Source organism: Cryptotermes secundus, unplaced genomic scaffold (genome assembly GCF_002891405.2).
Source record: "Cryptotermes secundus unplaced genomic scaffold, Csec_1.0 scaffold205, whole genome shotgun sequence".
Taxonomy (NCBI): Eukaryota; Metazoa; Arthropoda; class Insecta; order Blattodea; family Kalotermitidae; genus Cryptotermes; species Cryptotermes secundus.
This window is the reverse complement of record NW_019731570.1, coordinates 706,666-729,978: the sequence shown is the minus strand read 5'-3', so window position 1 is coordinate 729,978 and position 23,313 is coordinate 706,666. Positions and strand designations below refer to the sequence as shown.

The following is a 23,313-nucleotide window of genomic DNA, read 5'->3' as shown; positions in this document are numbered from 1 at the left end:
GGGCGGATAGACGTGACCAGAAGACGAGGAAGAAGACGTAAGAAGATGCTGGATGCCCTTGGGGACAGAAGAGGATATTTTCATTTGAAGGAGAAAGCTCTAGATCGCATCAAGTGAAGGAACTGTTTTGGAAGAGACTGTGGACCTGTCGTCTTGACAGATTACAGATGAATGAATAGTCTATGAAAGTGGAGCAGGTTCCCTAAGTAACATAAGAGTCAGTCATTAAAATTATCTTCTCAGATATAAGCATTCAGCTTGACTGTATTTCCACGTGCGAAGAGTTAAAACCGAGCAGCTACAAACTGCATTGCGCCCGCACGATGATGAATATGTGACAACAAGGACAAGCAGATCATGTAGACGAGTTGGCCTACCTCCAGGAGTCACCGTGCACAACGTATAGACTAGGCGTCCTTTATAAATAACGTGCCGGGTCAGAAAATTGCCTGTCCAGAGCGTAAATGTTTATTGTACTGCATGCACGTGATGGCTGCTTCATGCATGTGCAGGTCTCGGGTTCAAATTAATATTAAAATGAAAAAAAAAGAACACACACACATAGACTTGCATGAATAAATTTAACATACAGCAGAAATAAAATAATAAAATTACGAAAATAATCGTGACATTGCTGTCTGGCTGTTAAGAAGCTGAGATTATACTACTAGTGTTTATTCATCTCCAACTACCNTTCTTCGTTAATTTGTTTTTTTTAGATCAATAATTGGATCAAATAACACAGAATCAGACTTTAAAATTTTAAAACTATTAAAATAAGTTAATATTTTGCCGCGGGTCGTTAAGAGTCACGAGTGGAGCCATCAGGACATCATAACATGGCGCATGCCCGAAATTCGACTTTCGTGTAATAATTCCGAAAATTCGGAGCGCAACTGATAAATTATCATACAATTGGATAGTAAGTCCGGAAATGCGCAACTCGGAAAGTTTTCGGTCGAGGTATGACTGTGTGCCTAAATGTAATGCCCAATAACTTATCTTCCACAGTCACGTCTTACAGTGGCCTGCATTATGCACAGGTGATGTGTGTTGTGACAGCAACCGGTTCGAGTTAAATCGAAGGGTTTTGTTCTGAGAATGCTGACTATACAGAGCAATTGAGAACATATATATTACTATAACCTACGCAGTGAGACAACCGAGGTGAAATGCCCAGCCGTGCTTAGCCAGCTCTTCATAAAATACGCGTCTGTGTGTAGTTTAAGAATGTTGCAGGAATTTCAGTTTGCGCACTTAAGATTATCTGCCCGCCACGCTCAATATCGGACCATGTTCCGACTCCAATTACCAGTTTGAACTAATTAGTTTTACTAGCAGCAACACATTACTATATTAAGTAATCTCGCTATATATATAAAGGCTCTATAAGTACCGCTGGTACCCGTTTTCTGCGTATTTATATGCTGAAACCACAACCAAGGCACGTCTTCGCCACTCAGGAGGCAAACTACTCTTTATAAAACAAAAATCTATACCCGTACACATTCTTTTTTTTTCTTCTTTTTCCTTGGCACTACAGCCCCAGTGGGCCTAGGCCTACCTCCATGAACTTCTCCGTTCACTTCGGTTTTTCTAGATCTGAGACATACGGTAGGACTCCTTGGGCGGGTGATCAGCTCGTCGCAAGGCCTCTACCTCTATACAAACACAGAAAAACGCACACAGACATCCATGCCCTGAGTGGGATTCGAAACCACGATCCCGGCTTCCGAGCGAGCGAAGACAGTGCATGCCTTAGACCTCTCTGCTACCGTGACCGGCAAACTACTCTTTATAAAACAAAACTATATACCCGTACACATTAACGAAGATAATATTGCTCATTAATGCGTAATTAAGAAGTTTTTGATATAATATGAGGCCACAATTCCCAACTAATTGTATGAATATATATGTTCTCTTTTGGAGTCAACTATAAAATAATTCAAACTGTATTGCGACCTTATCACCCGAGCAAGTGGGATTTGATTTCAATTTATTTTGAAACGTGAACTCAACATTAGCGTCAATGCTGTGTAGGTACTTGACGTTGTGCAGAAGTAACTGACACATTCATGATCTCCTGCCACTTCAGACTTTACATAGACATATACCTAGCTGCAATGGTCAACAAGTTATTGCAGTAAAATCGAGAACGTTTCATGCGGTCGCCACATTCTTTGAAACCAGCGTATAAAATCCGTTGAAATTTTCGACGGGAAATTATTATTAATAATAAGAGTTCTATCTTCTGGGACATAACACCACGTGTCCGTTGAGAATCAACTGACGTTTTCGTGCTGGTATCTTGCTTGACTTACTCCTCAACCTCGAAGATTACATGGCGTTACATTCCAGAAGACAGAACTGTTCATAACTGCCGTTCTAAGACCTTCAGATCCTTCATACTGTCACGTGTCCGGGGTTCCGTGACTAATGATAACGGGTTCTGGATTGCATGATTCTATTTATTGACACATATCTACACAGCTCTATCGCTATTCTACATACTTTCCAGTTCACCGTTGCATACGTACTAGGATTCTCAGTCTTCACTAGTCGTATACTGGCAACGGATTTATCACAATCTCACTGTCTCTTCAACTCACACATGACGTCTTCTTGGCACGGTCTAATTCCCTTCTTGCAATTTCCTGCGGCTATCAATTCCGAAGACTTGACCCAATTCTCTTCCGACTACTGTTCTGTACTTAACAGCTTCTGAACTCCCAATTCTATTTCTATAATCTAACCTTCATAGCTACAAACAGAATCCCCTTATACAGCCTCGGCACGGACTCCATAGAAAACAGCGTGTTTACAGCTCCGTTGCCTAGCAATACATATCCTTCCATTTTCGCATGCACATCTGTTGCGGGAATGTTTTTATCGAGCCGTTGTCTAGCAGTGGGTCGGTATGTCACAATATTAAAAGAAACTTTGTCACAAGTTCAATAACTTTAAAAGCACCGAAAAGAGAGCTTCAATTATACTAAAATACCAAAATTGATAGAATAACAACAGCCACTAAAATAGAAGAAAATCTAGGCGAAATATTTTCGGCTAAGGTGGACAATGAAAACAGACTTCGCCAAAAAGTAACCTACTTATTTTCGGGGTTTTCACTCAAAACCTTACTAACTATAAGAGGTGTTGCTGAGTGATCTCGCCCTCAGACACCGAATAAACAGTGAAAGACTCTTAACAATTCCAAGATTACAAGTATGTACAGTATTTCGACTTTACACTACAGATTCCATTTTCGTCCGTACATACTCGTATTTTGTACCCTTCCCTTGTATGTCTATTAATACACGGCCGCACGTGATTCTGAATCACCTAGAATGCATCAAAAGGGCGAAATAAATAATTCCCATGCCTGGCTAGAGTTTCCACGTAAACCCCTGCACTTATCCACTCTTATATACAGCATCACGATTTCACGTTGAATACGGTCTGACAATAAAGTTCGCGAACTCGTTGAGGTAGACGTGCTACATAAGGTAAATACACTTAATATTACTTGAATTCCTGAACGGATCGTCGTGAATCATGTGTCATGTCATCTGAGGTCATACCAACGGTGTGCTTCATACATCACTTCCATCAGTAATACCAACACTGCAGCCCCCCAAACTGAATTGTTTTATTGGCTTCATTACGCGCACACACTGCAGTGAAAGGAAAGTAGGCGATTAGTTCTTCCCAGAACTTCTTGTTTTCTGTCAAACCCAACATTTCGGGAACTCGATCTGTTTCCGTCAGGCTCGTTTGGGACCACTGGGCACATAAAGAAGCTTTAAGCGGGGTAAACAGTAAACGTAACATCACCAGCAGGAGGTAGGCATTTTTCGGTGTCCAGCAACGAGGATTAGTTACTTCTAACGAGCTCAACTGATAAGAATCTTTCCTATTTTACACTTTATGACGTATCCAGTCTCCGAAACAATGTTTTTGAAGAAAAAAAAAGACGACAGACAGTGTTCAGACTAATAGCCATCTTTATTTGCAAACACTATAGTATGAATCGTTCAGGCTTAGCTTTCAGTGAAATTAATATTGTGGCGTGCCGCGAGAAAGCCGGAATTGATTATGAGATCAGGGTTGATTTCCTAGATAACGACCGACGTTCCCGCGACAGCGGCTAAGAATAGGAACGCATCCATCGCTATACAACGGCTAGCAATTCCTAGGCAGTGAAACCTAGGAAATCGTTGATCCCGAAATTAAAATCTAACAGTGGAGTTTTCACCGTTACACACGAATTGTTGAGGCAGACACGTATACAAGAGTTCGTTGCGTAACATCGGGCGGAATTAACCCTTCAACAAGGTATTCGTTATTGAGCCCGAGTGGACGTTATAAGAGTTCAACGTCGGCCAGAGACAAGTTCAGTTTGTATTCGACTCTAGCAGGAGAGAGAGTTCTTATCCGACTAGAGCAGAAGAGTTATAACATTGGAGAAGAAACGTCTGAAGGACGTTATAAGTCGAGAATAATTGTTAAGTGTGAGTGTAAAAGTGACTGTCCAATAAAGGTATCATCATTCAAATCCGAGAACCCACACAATTTCTTGTCGCGTTGCCTAGCAAACACGCAACAATACACATGTTGCATGAAAAAATAGGCTTGAAAACCTGAAGATATCAGTGCACTGACACAATATGGGCCCTGCTCAAGGATCTACAAAACGTAGCAAGAACTCCGTAAGGTACGCGAGCTGAGACAGTCGTGGCAACACATTTTGCAAATGGTGCCAAACATATTGATATATTGCCCAGACGTTCTCGTATGCGCTGCACGTGTCAGGAAAAATAAATACCTCTGGACGTCATCCAGTTACTAAAAAAGTAATTGGTTAAAATAGTAATATGTGAGACTGCATTCTCTGTGAATAAGGAAAAATCAGAAAACTGTTAAAAGCCACTTTGACGAACTCGTCAAATGCAATTTTAAAGTAGAACACTGTTTATCTTCCAATTATTCGATTTTCATTGAGAAAAACAACCGTGTAGGATAAAATCAAATACAAAAACTTAAACATTAAGCGATGGCCGACAGCAGTATGCCAAAACAGACTAACAGAGAAACACAGACCACAATTCACATAAGCGACCCCATATATTACATAAACGTTCCCCAAACATCAGGAACAATATGTAAGTTTTGAGGTTTTCACGGCGATGACAATGAAGAAAGTTGTCTTCTGGGTTTAGGCACCGTGTATTCTTCGTTTTGGCCGACGTTTCGGAGGAACGTAGCGCCTCCATCTTCAGAGCAGTTGAATAGCTGCGGAGAGCAGTAGCTGTGGTGATAGGATGTGGAAGGTGCTGCACCTTCCACATCCTATAACCACAGCTACTGCTCTCCGCAGCTATTCAACTGCTCTGAAGATGGAGGCGCTACGTTCCTCCGAAACGTCGGCCAAAACGAAGAATACACGGTGCCTAAACCCAGAAGACAACTTTCTTCATCAGGAACAATACATTACAATTTCATTTAAATTAGTATTTTCTACATGTGTCCGACATGTTATGAAAAACACCGGGATCGTTTTTGAGAGAAGAGCTACTCTGCATTTCAATCTCAATTTCAAAATAAAGTTCTCATTTTCACAAGACACTCTCCAAATTGTAATCCGTTAGGAATGGCAATATACATAAGGGCCAGAACATTCTGCAGACAGATACGGAGATAGACTATAATCGAACTGCCACTTCAGATATGCCTCTCCACAAATTTATACCACTTTTCATCAAATGGCCGTGCAGTGCGCGAAACAGGTCGTGACCGTATGCACATTTCGTATTTAAATCTCTGTCTGGTGAACGGAATTCTGAAACATTAATTTGTTGAGACGTCTGATGAAGCGATTTCGGGAGACTTGAGTACAATATCGTCTTATTACCAGCGCATTTCGCCTCTAAAAACATGTCCTCCGGTACCCTCAGGCCAAGGTCGAAACATACAAGGAACGAGCAGATGTGCAAGTTTGAAGATAGGCATAAACTGTTTCCCGGTATGAGTACAGGCATGTACGGGCAGGTAAGACCACCAAGTATTGCAATGATTAAATTCACATTTCATCATCAGCATTATCATTATCATCATCGTCGTCAATAATAATGGAAGAACATTAAACATTTCATATTTAGTTCATAAACACAATTCTAAACTAACCTTATATTCCACTTCTTCAACGCAAGGATTAGGTATTAGCATGTTCCGGCCTCATTTATGACTCCATCTCTTGCTCTGTCCTTCTAAATCTTTCCTGCTCGGTATTTTGTTGGTGAGAGCTCTTTTACGAAAGCTGGCTGAATCCATTCTTTGCAAAAGTTACTTCTATTTTTTATATGTTCTCTTATTCTTTCTGTTCAATGACGCAATTGCCTTTTCTGTCTCCATACCCCACACCCTTCTTCTATCTAATTCACTGTAACCCTTCATAGGCTGTAAAAATGCCATCGAAGCTACCAGTATTCTAGTCCAGTACTTAATCCTCACAGTCCAAGATTCACTGCTTTATAATAACAGTGGCACTGCCATAACTCTTTAGAACTTCAAAATTGTTTATGTTATAGTCTTTTTTCTTGGAGTTCTCGAAATAATTTCACATATGCTTTCAAACCTATTCGCTTTTCAGTTAACATCATAATAAACATCGGAGCCAAGGCAATTCAACTTTGTCACTCGTTCTAATATCACACTGTTGAAAATATCTGTGAAAAAAATTAGGCATCTTGTTTTGGAAGCTTGATTTTGCGGCGAGGACCTAAAAATCTCAGTCATTTCTAATCAAAGCAGCTTCCCGAAATTACGCTTCTAAACATGTGTATTGGTTTTCCTAAACTGCCTTACTGTGTTTTGGTACGCCTTACTCTTAACATGCTTTATGCTTTCTACGGTAAGGCAGGAGGAGAAGAATTTCAATGCATATGTTTATATTTGTCACATTGAGTAATAAATAACAGGAAAGCAACATTCAATCAATTCCTATTATTACTATCAATTTCATCGGTTTCCTCACAACTTCCTTAACGTTTGGGAGCCGGGGTAGCGCAGTTGGTACAGCGACTGGCTACGGGCTGAACGACAGAGGAGTCGGGAGTTCGAGTCCCGGTAAGAGCAAGAAATGTCTCTTCTCCACGTTGTCCAGTCGTCCAGACCGATTCTGGGGCCCGCCCAGCCTCCTATCCACTGGGTACCGAGACCCTTCCCTGGGGGTAAAGCGGCCGGGTCTTGAAGTTGACCACTCATCTGGATCTATACATCCACTCCCCCAGACGCCTTCATGGTGCAGTGCTTAATTAGTTAAACAAAGGGACGACTTTACCTTTTTCCTTTACCTTAACATTTACTGTTATTGTTTCTCTTCTTATTCTTATTACTTTTGCTCTTGTCTTTGTTGTGTAAGCTATATGCAGTGGTTTTTCCACTCTTATATTTCCGAAACTGGCCTTGTAGCTGCTATTTTTTTATGATTTTCTTTCTCTGAAATGCAACTATTAATACTGACGCTGTGATAATAGTACCTGTTTCTGTAATTGTCCTTGTAGCGTTGACTCGGCACATAAATAACACAAAACTGAATTGAACTGAATTGCATACATACAGTATTAAACGGAAACTTAATTTTCTGAATCCAGAACAGCATTTGCAACTAAATTTGTTTTACTGAAAACTAATTTTCAAAATGACGAGGGCCTGTAATTTATATGTCTATAACGGATTATTATTCTAAGACTGTATTACAGCTACAGGGTGTAGACATATATTTGCGGATACCAGTAAAAGTAACATTGTATTACATATAGAAATACGAAACCATGAACTCGGATGAGAATTTCACTTCACTTCCCAACACGACAGATGAATGTCACTATATGTATTAACGTTTTACTTAAATCTGAAATGAGCATCAGAAATAATTCAATAACACAAGCACTATAATTATGCTAAATCCACGAGGAGTTGCATGGTCACTTCTCCGTTATTTGTTTCTCTTATAATCCGTTTTTTTTTTTGCAGACCGACTCTTTTAAGTTGTTCTGTCGATTAAAATATTGCAATTTGGTTTGCGAAAAATGGTAAATTAATGTATAAACTAACCTTCAGAGACAAATGTAGTGCAGACACAAAATAGTTTTACAATTACTTTCCTTTCCTTCAGATACAGTTCTTCCAACTTTGTCAGTTTTACACAAAACTTATGTGGGGAATTTCCAGGCGCATGTGCCAATGAAATGTTATGAAAATGAAGCTTTTAATGTTTCTCTTGAAACGGAAACTGCAACGGTTTTCTCATAGAGAGCACATTACTCAAACGGAGTAGGTGAACATGCAGCTCCTCGCATTTTGCTACACCAGGGGTCTCAAATGTATGGCAGCTGCTGTGATACTGGACCGGCTGGTCAGGCCTTTCATACACCTCAGAGATAATGAGAGACAGATATTGTTGAATGACAAACGAAGAGGAGGAACTTAAAAACTCGGAGACGAATCTGCATTGCTACATGTTTGTCTAGCCCGGCAATGCACTCGACTTTCTACATCAGAAGCATAAGCTATGGCACTCTCTTAAACTCGAGTAGACTGTCGGTATCACAGGACAATACTGTCAGTTACTTCTCCCTAAATATTTTATTTAAAGTATGATCCAATTTTGCTATAAGACTTAGTATAAAGTGCCTTGTAACCTAATTCACTGATTTGCAATGTTTTGGAAAACTTTTCTATGCTCGTGACGTCACAGACTAACCCCAGGATCTTCTTTCAAAAGTTCGCCTCACATAGCAGGTCAATTAATTGCCTTGTAATGGGACATTAACCAGAGACCTGGAACTACTGGATTTTTGGAATTTGTCCATCGTCAGGTATTCTAAAGAACACAGCGTTTCGGAGACTGAACCTATTTCCGTCCTCAGGTGAAAGAGTGGGAGGCAACTGCTCTATTGGATCAGTTAGAGAGAGAGCTAACCTCAGTCACTAGACCAATCCGTTTAGTCCTTTGAATCAGTCAGCTATTTCCGACGGATCCAACACAGTAGGTGGCTTCCACCCTTTCACTTGAGGACGGAAACAGATTCGCTTTCCGATATGTTGTTCTTTAGAATACCAGACGATGGCCGCAGTCCAAAAACCCAGTAATCTCGAGTGTTAAACACCACTGTCGGAACCCCCTGGAATCTACAATAAGTTTTGAGGTTTCCATGGCGTCGATTGTTCAGATTGTGTCTTGGGGTTTGTTACACCGCACAGCTTCATACAGATACCGACGTTTCGGAAGAATATGCTGTCTCCACCTTCTGGGTTGAAGTGTGTACGGTTAGGGATTGGTTGATTTGTGTAGGTTGGTACAGCCTAAAGGGCTCTGACGATAACATATGTCACTCAGAATTACTGGGGTTTTGGGCTTTGTTCATCGTCCGGTATTCTAAAACCCGGAAAACACAATGTTTCAGAAACTGAACCTGTTTCCGTCCTCTGGGGGGGGGGGACACCCACTCCGTTGGGTCCCTTAAGAAATCACTGGGGAACCCATGACAGATTTACTACAGCAACTTAAATGCCTGAGACAAGCCATATCGAAATAAGATAAAAGCAAATCTGCAATGAATACTGTGGCAAAGTATGCACAGACGTGGAACTAAGACAGAAAGGGAGGTAAAATTTACACTAGGAAGGAAGCGCCATTCTCCTTCGAAACGTCGGTATTCGTCACAGGACAAGCTGTTACAACCGAGAAGATCACAACATGAAGTTATATTATACGCATCTCCAATTTTAATATTATTCTCCCATCTTAGATGGAAACTATAAATGGATTGTAAAAGAGTACGAGGCCAACCTGAGTTTCGGGCCGACAAGCGAACACTATGAAATTGTACAAAGTTTATGACTGATTAATAATTTATTTGACATGAAGTACTGCGCTTTGCCTAAGTTTGAGACCCCTGTGCTGTGTATAAGATGTGGTACTCCTTACGTTTGCAGCGTCCCTTGTAGGCGGCGGGGATGGCCTTGCCCTTGTGACATGCGGCCTCCTGCAGGTGACAGGAGCTCTGGTAGGTGACGCCATCTGTGCCGCACACCTGCCTGCTGGCGGACGGGCGCGGAGGGCAGCGCTGAGCGCATCTGACGCAGTGTGGACTCAGGTTCTGGTCGAGCAAGCAATGTTTTCCGGCCGGACATAGAATCCTGTCGCAGGAGCCTGCGTGAGTGAGGGCGGGCACACGCGGTTACACGGGCACACTGCCTCCTAGCTCACAAGACCTGCCTCAAGTCAGCACTTCTCACATGATTGCCACATGAAGGAGATATATGGGGTAGGATACGTGACCTGAAACCTCACCTTCATGCGGTGCACTCCTGTATTGACAACATGTGCCCTGGCTATCGACCCATGGCGGTAATGCATAACAGTATCTGGCGTAGAGGAAATTCCACTACCTAAACAAAGGTGCTCTAGTCATTGCGATAAAACCATTATGTCCGGTATGGGGAAATTTTAATTTTTTTAATTCGCTTAGTGGGGGGGGGGTGGAGTCCAACTGGGTCTACTCGGCACGGCGGCAATGTAGTCTGCACCTGGTGATGAGGATGGAGAATTTGGTGGAATGAAGATTGGCAGGGGAAACCGAACTTCTCGGAGAAAACACGCCCCAGCGCCACTTTGTCCACCACAAATCCAGACTCGGGATCGAACCCGAGTCGCCGCGGTGGAAAGCCAGCTACTAAACGCTTGAGCTATGGCGCGGCCTCTTGGGGAAAATTTAAGGCAAGCTAAAATTTGGTTCTGCACGTTTTGGTTTGTTTTGCTCGGTGTTTTTACAGTGGTTGATAACCAATGAAGTTGAGCTGACTTCGGAGACATTAACCAATAATAATCTGGTGAAAAATAAACGTGCTGAAAGAACGAAGTGTCTGTTTCCCAGTGAAAAGACACAGTGAAATGGAATAACTGTTAGAAGGTAGGGGGAAAAAAAGACTGCGTTGCTTCGCGTTCTTCCATATTGTAGAAATGAGACTGGAAATGGCATCTCCATAATCTAGTGCACAAAACTCCCAATGGCGATCTTTAGAACTCATTAAGCTTATCTGCTGTTTATTTATAAAAATCTGATAAACGGTTTAGGATATACATGAAAAAGTCCATTTGTGGCCTTCGTGCATACGGCTAAGAATGGGAATTGCCCGACATATTTCGCGAAAATATCCCACATCAAATTAAAGTACGTTCTAATACAAGGTCACAGACAGAAGAATAGATGGACTAGCCCTTCGACAGATTTTTACAGACCTCCAATGTAAAAATTCATCAAAATAAACACAAGAGCTATCGAGTTATGGGACGGCACAACCGAACAATAACCTAATCACTTGCGGAAAAGTGTATTGAGCATAAAATGCCCACTTTCTCTCTGTAGCCTTAATTTTAAACACATCTCTTTCCTATAAATTAACGCTAGAGATCCACATGGAAACACGGGAAGATTTTTTTCATAGAGTGTCAGTTAATTTTTCTAATAGCAACTCGAATTGTCCGACGACTTTTAATAGAAGTTAATCAAAATTCAAGTTTTGGCTCTGATACTAAGTCACAAACAGACGAATAAATCTGCACATAAAACGTTCTTTATTTACTTAGTCAATAACATATATGAAGAAAAGAATCATCGCATAGAATGGTTATTGTCATTTTCTCAGCTTTCCAGCGTTTTGTAGTCTTCCAGCCGGGAGCAATTTACATCAGTTGTGTATTCGTGCGTTCATATTATCACGATTTTAGTGACTATAGACGGAGTTTGGATTCGTAATAGGATTTATTAAACTAACTCTTACAACCCGTAACTACAAATACGGATTATGCTCTCTCAGTTCTACACATTTCACAAATCACTATAAGATACACTAGGTCTTCTCAGTCCGTTACAATTTTCATTATCCGTTGTTTGGTAGCGGCTTTCAACGGTGGTGTTCCGTTCCTCTGGTTTCCCGAATTATCCCCGTGCCTCGGCTACCAGCTTCTAACATCAATAATTCACAACGACTGAACTGCAGCAGTCCTCTGACTGCTCACCAATCAACTCACTTCACTCCAATGTACTCAACTGCACTGCACTCACTAACGGCACTTAACTCGGCCGGGTGAGTCATATAGCCTAAGAGCGGACCACATAGAAAACACCGCTTCCAACAGTACTTCCATTTTCGCGCGTCGGCTGCTGCCTAACAACGGCCACTGTCTCGTTGTTTGTTTCGCGGTCGTTGCCTAGCAACAAGTCTACATGCCATAAGGTCATTCAGGTTATTTTTCAGGAATTTAAACTATAAGTTTCAATATACTTACTAGTCTGACTGTACAATACACTGCGTACCGATACTATGGACATATTGGAGCTTCTAACTTGTTGAAATATAACCTAGTCAATTACTGAGCAATTAAGGAAATGTAACACTTTGAACAGACATGCTGAACTTCTGAAGCTGAGGGGCAATTGTGGCAGGCACTATCCACATCAACATGCAATATTTGACGTCCGAAAAGTGCGAAGCGATAAAAGGTCAGTAATATGACAAGGATCGAAAAACCGCAGCCCTCTGCTCACGGTCCTCATCGGTAATAATTTTAGAATAATTTCAGTGGCCCTTCTGTCTCAAGGAATAAGAATACTGGAGCTAGGGAACTGCAACTACTCTTTACCGCGACACCTAAAATGAAATATTACGGGACAACGCGTTATGCGAAATAGGTTGCACGTTACATGAAAAATTAGGCCAAATATTACTGCGCAGAGAAACGCTAAGGTGCTAATGCCGATCAGTACAGTAGTGACTTTTATGCACAAGTGTACGTTCTTCTTACAGTTTCAGCTTCTGCAGCGCGGTGGAATATTTTTATCAACATTCTGAGGAGCACACTAGTACTATTGTCTGTTGCGCTAGATGAAATTAAATTCTAACTGCATCTGATGAAAGGCATATCCTGCTATATAGCATATTCTCCTTGTATTTTGTGACCGAAAGTCTGAGGTCCTCTATACCACATCCTCAAACTGTGTCGTCAGATTGAAAAGCGTTCCTGCTCCACATCACTACGACTCGTTTAACTGGACGTTTCAGCCGCTTTATAGCGTAAGCTTCTTCAGCCCTGTAGGTGGTAAATTTGCCAATCTATATATTTATAGAAATGTCGCTTTGTGCTTCTCTTGTTTGGAAATTTTCCGTAATCCATAGCATTGCCTCCTTCAGACTCCCTGTCTCATTGAAAATTTGGTCTCCTCCACAGCATTGTTTCTTTGGTTCGTTTATCCTGGAAAATTTGCTCACTATACAGCAAATTTTCTTTGTGCTACATCTGATTGTTTGCCCCACTACACTGTATAGCACAGTCTTCTGGTGGAGTCTGCTTCCACGTGCTCCATCTGACAAAGATTCCCCTGCCTTGTAACATAATAGCAGTTGCCTTCAGCACCGTCCACTGCAAGATGTTCTCTCTTACGTATCACAGCACCTTGATCTTCTGGAAGAAGATGTCTTGTTATGTAGTACATTCTCCGTATGCTACGTCTATTAGAACTATTATAGCGTGGCGTTTTGGTCCCATTATGTTGGAACTCCTTCCCTGCTGGGTATTATTTCCACGCACTCCGCTACGTCTATTAGAAACTATTATAGCGTGGCGTTTTGGTCCCATTATGTTGGAACTCCTTCCCTGCTGGGTATTATTTCCACGCACTCCGCTACGTCTATTAGGAACTATTATAGCGTGGCGTTTTGGTCCCATTATGTTGGAACTCCTTCCCTGCTGGGTATTATTTCCACGCACTCCGCTACGTCTATTAGGAACTATTATAGCGTGGCGTTTTGGTCCCATTATGTTGGAACTCCTTCCCTGCTGGGTATTATTTCCACGCACTCCGCTTCATGGCATATTCTCCAAGTGCTCCGTCTTACTGAATCCTTGACCTGAGATGGAAACATCGACTCCTAGAAGCCTTCGGATTGAAATTCTGCCCAGCTCCCCCTGTACAATATTTCACTGACTGTATTTCTTGTTTTATAACACAGTGTCTCTGAGCCCCGTCCGAACGGACGTTTACCTTGCTCCATACCACAATCTGCTTGAAGGCTTTGTGATAGGTAAATTGCATGTTCTCTATATAAAGAACATAGCATATAGCACAGGTGTTTTCTCTGATTCATAGTTTGCTATGCTCTGTAGCATAATCACATTGAGCCCCGTCTGACTGAAGATTCTGTCGCCATATTGGATATTCTCAACGTGCTCCGACTGACAGAATGTTTGCCTTGCTTTTCGTCTGTTTTCTTTACGTCTTCTGGGGAAAAGTTCTACTTGTTCTGTGGCACAGCATTCTAACGCCTCGTGTGACTGGAAGCTTGGCTCGCACTCCAAGACAGTCTTCACGTAGCCTCGTCAGACTCAATTCTTGTAATTAAAACAGTGACAACCAAACCTTAGGGACCTGCACTTTAAAGGGACCTTCTGCGTGGTTTTTTCCTTCGAGAACAAGAATGTGGCATATGGAAAAGTTCCGTTTAAAGACATTTCAGAGCTCTTAGGTTTCATCATTACAAAGTGTCAGTGGTCAAAAAATTGATTCCTGCAGATCCAGTTGGGCGCATAAACATTTGTTGTTGGGGGTTACAATTTCTCCACTACGGAATTACCGAACCAACGTTTCTTTTCATGAGCGATGAAGCTCTGATTCATCTCAGTGGTTTTGTGAACGCCCAGACTAACCGTCACTGGGTCACCTGAAATTCCCACATAAAACATCCAATTTCATGTGTGGTGTGCCGCTAATGGCGGAGAAAAATTGGGCCCTTTTTATGATACGGTGAACTCAGAGCTTTGCATGAACAGTATTTTGGCAACGCTCTTTCAAATGTTCACTGAAAGAGAGAATCAATATGGGCATTTACAGCAGGACAACGCAAGAGCCCCAGGCATCACAATAGTCTGTGGTGGTCGTTCGTGAAATTTTTGGTGAATAGTTATTAGTCGGGGATTATGGGAGTCTCGTTCGCCAGATTTCTGCATGTGAGATTTTTATACTCGGAAACCTGCGGCAATAACAACAAGTGGAGGAAAAATCCACGCACTCAACAAGCCGTCCAGAATGAAAATATGAGTGCAATACGCAATATTACACAAGGTGAGTTTTAGCGAGTGTCCAGAATTTCCTTCATCGATGTCAGCTTTCTTATGATGCGAATGAACGCCATTTTCAACAGTCTACTTAAAGTACAGGTGGGTAAGACGAAATGTTAACGTAACATTAATCTGGAAGTTGCGACCGTGGCGGTAAGGTTTGTAGAACGTTCCCTGCTAATGCAACGGCTCTGGCCGGGAAAAGCCGCGCTTAGATCTCCCGTTCAGGTGCGGGTCACTTACTTTCGTTCCCACTGTATACATCCAACATGCTTAAAACAAATAGATATAAAGGAAATCGATACAGTAAAAATAATTAAGACCCACAGACATATAAGACATCTTCCGTGCGCTTCATCTGATTGAAAGTCTGCCCTGCTCTGTATGCTATTCTCTATGCGTTCAATGAACTACAGTTGAAGTCAGAATGGCAGAAATAAAATGTATGCAAGGGTACAGATCGTTTACAAGAAGTGCACAGCAAGAGAAATGAGAGATTTTTTTTTTCGTTCTGTATGAAGAACTAAGTTTTGCAGTTATAATAAGGTATGTGAAACAGGTCAGGTCAGTGAATATTTTAAAAAAGTCAGCTGATTTTATTACACATCTCTGTTTCGTTGTTTATGGAAACAACTCCATGGAGCAAAATATTTCTTCAGAAACTAATAGGAACTCAAGAAATCCCCCAGAATGTTCATTGCCGTGTATATGACAGCCCTCCATTGGACCCTACTCTCAACTAGAATAAGTTAACCCCCCTAAACCTTATATCTTTATAAATTTTAACATCTTCCACTGATCTAGGCCTCGTCTTCTAAGTGGTTATTTCGCTTCAGGTTTCCTGGCTACAATTCTTACATATTTCCAATTTCCCATATGTATATTACGCGTCCTAACCATTCTCACTCGACTGACCATCCTGACAATATATGTTGCAAAACTGAAATTATGACCGTCTTCATCATGCAATTTGTCCATCACGTTAAAAATGTAAATAAATTAAGAACGGCGTATAATTTAATATAATTTTACCCTCTACACTTCACAACTGAATACTTTTCCCCTTTGTACAAGCAGAGAAGCAGGAAAATTTTTATTTCATTTCTAAAGTAATTTTGTAATAATAGATTTACACATTTTGAAAAATCATCTAGACTAAACAATAATTACGTGTACAACTATGCTCTTATGTCCAGATCTTAGGTTCACCATAGTCTGGCAAGATAATGGTTAACTTCATGTTCTAATATTTCAGGAATTGTATTAATGACGAATTTACGAAATATGATAAACGCTGATGTTACGGAATTATTAACGTTTCAGCCCTGTGCTAGTTTCCCAGCATTTCTGGAAATCAACATACTCCGGAAACACAAACTTCTGGTTTCACGCAACTTCCACGTTGTTAAAACACGATAAATGAACGCTGCAGCAAGAGCTGCAAGTACTCTACTTAACGAAATTATTCAGTGTGGCAATGACTGTTACTAAACGTGTAGAGTTGGCGATTTATTTATACTTTAGTTAAGGACTCTTTGGATAATTCAGACTGAGTCGAGTGATTGGATGATAGTGAAAGATGAATTGGAAAGGAACTAACTAAGATTGGTACATACTTAACCTATAATTAACCTATGCCTAGCAATGTACAGAATCTCTGTCGTTGTAAGGAGATCCAAATGCTAAACAGTGCAACCTGGACATAATGCGAGTTCCGCGGGACAGGCTAAACATCTGCATTATAATGAAGATTACAAAACAAAACGAAAATGACTGCTGAACTTCAGAAACGTATCCTTTATGTTACACAGAAATAACAGTCATGAAAAGTATACAAAATAAGATAACAAATTCATCTTTAACACCTAATTCTTTGGAGATGAGCTCTTCTTAAGAAGCCGCCAGTTACGCAGCTGCTCAAAAATTTCCCAAAATTGTATGGAACTCGATGGTTCATTACCATGTTCGCAAGAACCCTCCACTGGTCCTTATTCTGAGCCAGATCAATTCAGTCCAACCCACCCCACCCTATATCTAAGATCCATTAGAATATACTTGCATCTACTTCTTGGTCTTCCTAGTGGTCTCTTTCATTCTGTCTTTCCCACTTACAGTAGTTGAGGTACTATATCAAATCTCGGCTGTTCAACGATCCGCATGATGTCGAGGTTGCAACACAGACACAAACACATATATGTGTGATTTTCAAATAAGTCAAATTTTTATGCCATGATGTTAGTCACAAAATGTTTGCTGTCGAATATTTTAAATTTCCAGACGTACATATTTGTGTCATAAAGTAACTAGATTCTGCTGAACTAACTGCGGTAAATTCGGCAAAATAAATTGACGTGATATATATGTTGGACATTTTACATCGTCTAGTTTTTGGTTAGAAAACAGCGTTTTGGAAGCTGACTCCGTTTCTGTCATCAGGCGAAAGTATGAAACGAGACGATAGGAATGTTCAACATACGTGCCAATTTAATGAAAGGCATTCGTCACATGTTACTTAACAGCAAAGGCACTTAAGCTGACTTACTTTGGCAGTGTCCGTAGTAGGCTACAGCTAAAGTAGAGCTCTTCCTGCGACAAGCTCGCTTACGCAGGCGACATATGCTTCTGTAGGAGCGTCCGTCGGTGCCGCACACGGGACCCTTGTGACGGCTTTTGCGGCAGTCCGGGGAGCAAACGCATTTGGGTCGTCCTCGACGTACCACGCATTTCTTACCTTCTCCACACTCGACTCCACTGCATGACTCTGCAACACATGATTCAACGTCTCTTGTGCAAGAGATACATATTGGTGAATGGACTACAGACGAATTACGGAGGAAATTTTAACATACCAGGTGCTATCGGAAAGTTCCCGGACTAACTATAAAAATGCTTGCCTAACTCAATCAAGTTTGGCTGCCATCTCCTTTGGGACTCATACAGAGATCCCACCGTTTTTGCCACGCTTCAAAAGCACAATGGAAGTCATTTTCCTCAATGCTGTAGAGTGCCGCTTGCAGTTCCTTTTCATGTCAGACGCTGTTTCAAAACGTCCCTTCAGTCTCATTTTCAATTTGGGGGAAAAAAAAAGCGAAATCACAGGAGGTTAAGTCTGACGAACAGGGAGGATGGGGAACGATAACCATGTTGTCGTTAGTCACAAACTCTGTGGTTTTCAGGGACGTGTGGGAGGGCGCATTGTCATGATAAAGGAGCAATGCGGTGTATGTTCAAATTTTCTATAAAGATCTCCAGGCAAGCTCCATAACTGATCCCAACGGTGTCTGCGAGCTCGTAGATTGTTCTACGACGGTCTTCGTGAATGAGTTCTCGATTTTTTTTCAACATTTTCGGTCGTTTTGGTGGTGCTTCGTCGCCCTGAATGTTCGTCATCTTCAACTGACACTCTACCGGCCTTGAAACGTGAATGTCATTCAGACACCGCTGTCCGGCTCAAAGAATGTTCTCCAAAAGCCTCACGAAGCATTTCAATGGTTTCGGTAGGGGATTTACCGAGTTTCACGCAAATCTTGATGCAGACACATTGCTCGATTTTGCCGTTCATCGCAGACAAAACGAAACACGAAGTCGAAAAAGCAGTAGTGTAAAAACAATGCGTGTTCGCAGCGCGATATCACGTGGCACACTGGTGCAATAGGCTTTCGGAAGTGTGACCTTGGCCTCCTTTCTCATTTTCTTTCACCGAGGCAGTTACAACAGCAATAGTCCGGGAACTTCCGATACCACCTCGTACAACTCAAGAGAAGACGAAACATAGGGCGCCCATGGTTAAGAATGGAGGGACCAACATACTCTTCAAGAGGATGGAACAGACAAAGCATGGCCTAATCCATGACGATAATGATGACATATTTGTGACAACTGCTATGGGGTACATGCAAACAAATAGAAATGAGGCTTAAAATTGTAAATATTAATGCATCGCATGTCACACTTGAAAAAACTAACGTAATAGTCACAACTATTACGAGGTACATGTAAGCAAGATGTCCACGCGTCTTAACATTATGAGAAGTTTCACGCCTCTGTAAGATCCGTGAAAATTATTGCTTTGTCCGCCACTGTAATTCTTGCAGAGTTGCCTGCTGTTTGAAAGTCAGCTGACTGAAACACATTTTACTTAAATAGACTTTAAAGGTATTCTGAAGATGGTGTATGCTGTACAGAACCATTAGGCTTATTTTGGACTCTATTCATCGTCTGGTATATAGAAGACAAAAAACCACAACGTTTCGGAGACTGGATCTGTCTCCGTTCTCAGGTGGATGGGGCAGGATAAACCTATTCACTTGGGCCCGTTAGAAAGAGCTAGTCTCAATCACTGGACGTTGTGGTTTTATGTCTTCTATATACCAGACGATGGATAGAGTCGAAAACAAGCCTAATAGTTCTGTATAGCATTTTACTTCTTCGGGAATGAAGAGATGACAATAACACTTTCGCCCTTTGGCGTTTCTTTCTCCTTCCCTCAGGTTATGAGTCTTCCAGTTTCTGCAGGCATGAACTCATGGCCTGTTCTCGTTCGTTTGTTTGTTATTTAGCGAGGCTGTAAGTGTCAAGACTACACAGCATCGATAATAGCACAATTAATTAATATAGAACAGTGAGAACTGACAATGGAGACCCAAGTACTGGGGGAAAGCCACCCTAATGCCACTCTGTCTACCATAAATCCCACACGACCTGAACTGGGATCTAAACCAGTGGGAAGCTGCAAGTAACTGCCTCAGCTATAGCAGGGCCATCATGACATCTTACATTTACACATCAGGTTCCTGGGCGAGCTGCTTTGTCTCTTCGGCGTACAGTTCAGGCTTCCCACTCACGAAACCTCATTTCCAGTTGGCTAGAAGCTAGGAAAGTAGTGGAATACTGCAACACTGATTGTTTTTTTTATTGCTAGTGGGATGGGACTAAGTCCCTTGTACTGCGGCCACTTCTGGCCTATTGTACCAGCCCCAGATGATAGGTGAGGGTGATTGTGGAGCAATTGGTGGAATGAAGATTGGAGGGGGAAACCGAAGTACTCGGAGAAAACCTGTCCCAGCGCCACTTTGTCCACCACAAATCCCACTTGACCGGACCCGGGAAGAAACCCGGGCCGCCGCGGTGGGGAGTCAGCGACTAACCGCTTGAGCTCATTAACTTATTTACACAAATTAGTGCATTTGTATGTATTAAACATGCCTTCGAGCTATAACAATACTAGGATAATTACTTTAGAACACTGGTCATATCAGTCAGTGGATAACATAGTCTGAACCACAAGCTTCTCACTGTCTCGTTTCAATTACAACCTTTCTAATTTATTCGTCATTTTGAAGCCGGTGTTCAATTATTCTTATTCAAACTATTGATATAATTGCAGGGTTTTATTTTCGTAAACTGATTTCAAAATGTCTTTAACTGTAGTCTTCGTATCTTTCGGGCAACCCAGTCTTTAATTCGGGATATTACTTCTAGTGGATGGAGGCCGGGGTGGTACAGACAAATTTGTGTTCCTCAGAACCTCATCCACAGCAAATATATTGAGCTTTCTGACCCCCTTGCAATTTCGTGAGGCTGTTTCTCTCTGGAGAAAAGTCCGAGAGTTCGGCTACATAACACCACCAACCGGACTGTACCAGCTGCCAACCGCAAGAACCGAACCATGTACTCACCCAAGTCACGCAGGCAATGAACTCTAATTTCTTTCAAACGGTTCAACCTGTATGATGGGTACTGTAACATAATTATAGGATCTTTCGACTAGAAGGTAGGAACACATTACGCGGGGTCTCAATTCCACCATCAGAAGGAGCTTTTGGAACCAAAATATCTTCACGTTGGTATTAACGAATGCTCTAGATAACCGCGTTAAACACACCACGAATTCTTTTGCCTTTAATGTGTACGAAAAGTCTAGAAAATATTATAATAATTATCATACCGTATGATCTTTCAACTTGGAGGTTCGGACATCTTATGTGAGGGCTCGAGTCTTCCATCCAGCTGAGTCCTTGAAATTCAGGAATCAATCCGTCTAGACGCTGTTGCTGAGACAAATTCACACAGCCGGATGTCCAGCAACAGCAAATTCTGTCCTGTTTATAGCAAAATTGCAGCGGTTTCACATAGATTTTCAAACACTAACCACGCATTTAATTTAGAAAGCCAATATGTTGGTAAAATAGGAGTCAGGATAGCTCAGTCGGTATAGCGACGGGCTACGGGTTCGACTCCCGCCAGCGCAAGATTTTTCTCCCCTGTACGTGGTCTAACTGGCTCTGGGGCCCACTCAACCACCTATCCAACTGGTGCTGCGAACAATTTCCCCACGGGTAAAGCGGCCGGAATGTGAAGCTGACTACTGACCTCTCTGTAATGCCGAGATCAAGAAAGGTGGAGCTATATCTCCACTTCTCCAGATGTCTTCATGGCATAGTACTTACCTAATTAAGCACATGAACAGCGTTATCTTTATTATATGCTGATAAAACACTACACTTATTTTGCGGTTTTCCTTTAACCAGGATTAAAGACCCCAACGATAAATTGATGATTAATACGATGACCAACAAGAATGCAAATTCATTACCGAAGTAGCAAGAATTTCCCACAAGTTGTAGGCATAAGTTACCTCCTAAATTTGTTCTGCTTTCTACTGTACACAGTGATACAGCCCCACACTACTGCAAGAGCATTACACCTTACAACACGGAACTGGACAATAAGTCAGTCGAAATTACCTCCAGCTTCCTCTCGCACAATTTGTCCCCACATTTTCACATATGCCCCTTAAAATCGACTTATTTATTTATTTATTTACTTATAACTCAGAATATATCATCGAATGTTTGGGCCGTAGTAGATAATTAATTGGAAATGATGTGGAAGGCAACAGTCGTGGTCCATTTTGCATTTGCCTTGAATGGCTGAGGAGAACCAAGAAAACCTCAGTCAAGGTCAGAAGCTTCATCGCTTGATCCTACATCCACAACCTTAAAAACGAGATACGCCAGAAGTACGTCTTGCAGCTGCCATGTTCGCTGTTAATACTGAGGTCTTCATGGCAGCGACGTTTAAGATTGTGGTCTTGCAGACGGATACCGACGCCTCCGTCACAAACCCTGAAACTATAGGCAGCATGATCCTCCGAAAAGTCGGTTTCCGCTTAAAAGACAACGCGGTATAAAACCCAGAGGATCAGAGTCTCTATCACATTTGTACTGCAAACAGCCTTTCGCTCCACAACATGGCCACTGCTATGCAGGCGAGGTCTGCTATTAACGCTTACGCAGCAACAGTAGGAGTCGGCCTATTTCTTATCTTCTTCGGAAACCTTTCTCGATTTTGTTCGTTTTTTTTCTCCTTGTCACTACAGCCCCAGTGGGCCTAGGCCTACCGCCGTGAACTTCTCCGTTCACCTCGGTTTTTCTCGATCTTACACATTCGGTAGGACTCCTTGGGCGGGTGATCAGCTCGTCGTAAGGCCTCTACCTGTACACAAACAGAGGAAAACGCACACACACAAATTAAACATCCATGCCCTGAGTGGGATTCGAACCCACGATCCCGGTTTCCAAGCGAGCGAAGACAGTACATGCCTTTTGTTCGTTTATTGTGACAGAATTCAGAATTCGTCTCTAAATAAGACGGGTATTACCTCGAACACAACGCATCACAAAACCGAAAATGTAATTTAATAAAAAGTTGCATCGTAGCGTCATATTGAGTGGGGGGGGGGCAATTTGTATTATTTGGCACCATCAACACAATTATTTGTGATTGTAAATTTATAGCGTTTGGTGTATATACACAAATAATTGTGTTAACAAAGCCAAATAACAAATAATTTCACTAGAATCATAATTTTTGCCTGATATATTTCCCATGTCCGTTAAAATAGTCACTGATGGGAAGTGGTAATTCAAACTGAAATGTATGTACAATACTACTATCTCTTGGTATGTGACGCCTTACAATCTGGTAGAAGTTTAATGTTATTTCGGTGTAATATGCTGTTTCTATCTTCAGGATCGAAAAGAAAGCCGAGCAAGCAAACCAGCAGGTGGCAAGCATCATTTCAAGATATAGTTAAGATGAAAGTAAATTTGTTCATGCGCTTATTAGGC

The 23,313-nt window shown here is 41.7% G+C and overlaps 1 protein-coding gene across 2 annotated transcripts in view; it reads right to left on the bottom strand.

The window, feature by feature from the left end:
- The window catches only part of LOC111867075 (follistatin), a 254,600-nt gene that overhangs the window by 47,423 nt on the left and 183,864 nt on the right, over positions 1 to 23,313 (bottom strand). For both annotated transcript variants that reach the window (XM_023856557.2, XM_023856559.2), the window contains exons 3-4: positions 17,724 to 17,942; positions 9,992 to 10,216 (exon numbers count right to left, since the gene is read on the bottom strand). In XM_023856557.2, the coding sequence (XP_023712325.1) occupies positions 9,992 to 10,216; positions 17,724 to 17,942 (444 nt within the window). The remainder of the gene's footprint in view (positions 1 to 9,991; positions 10,217 to 17,723; positions 17,943 to 23,313) is intronic.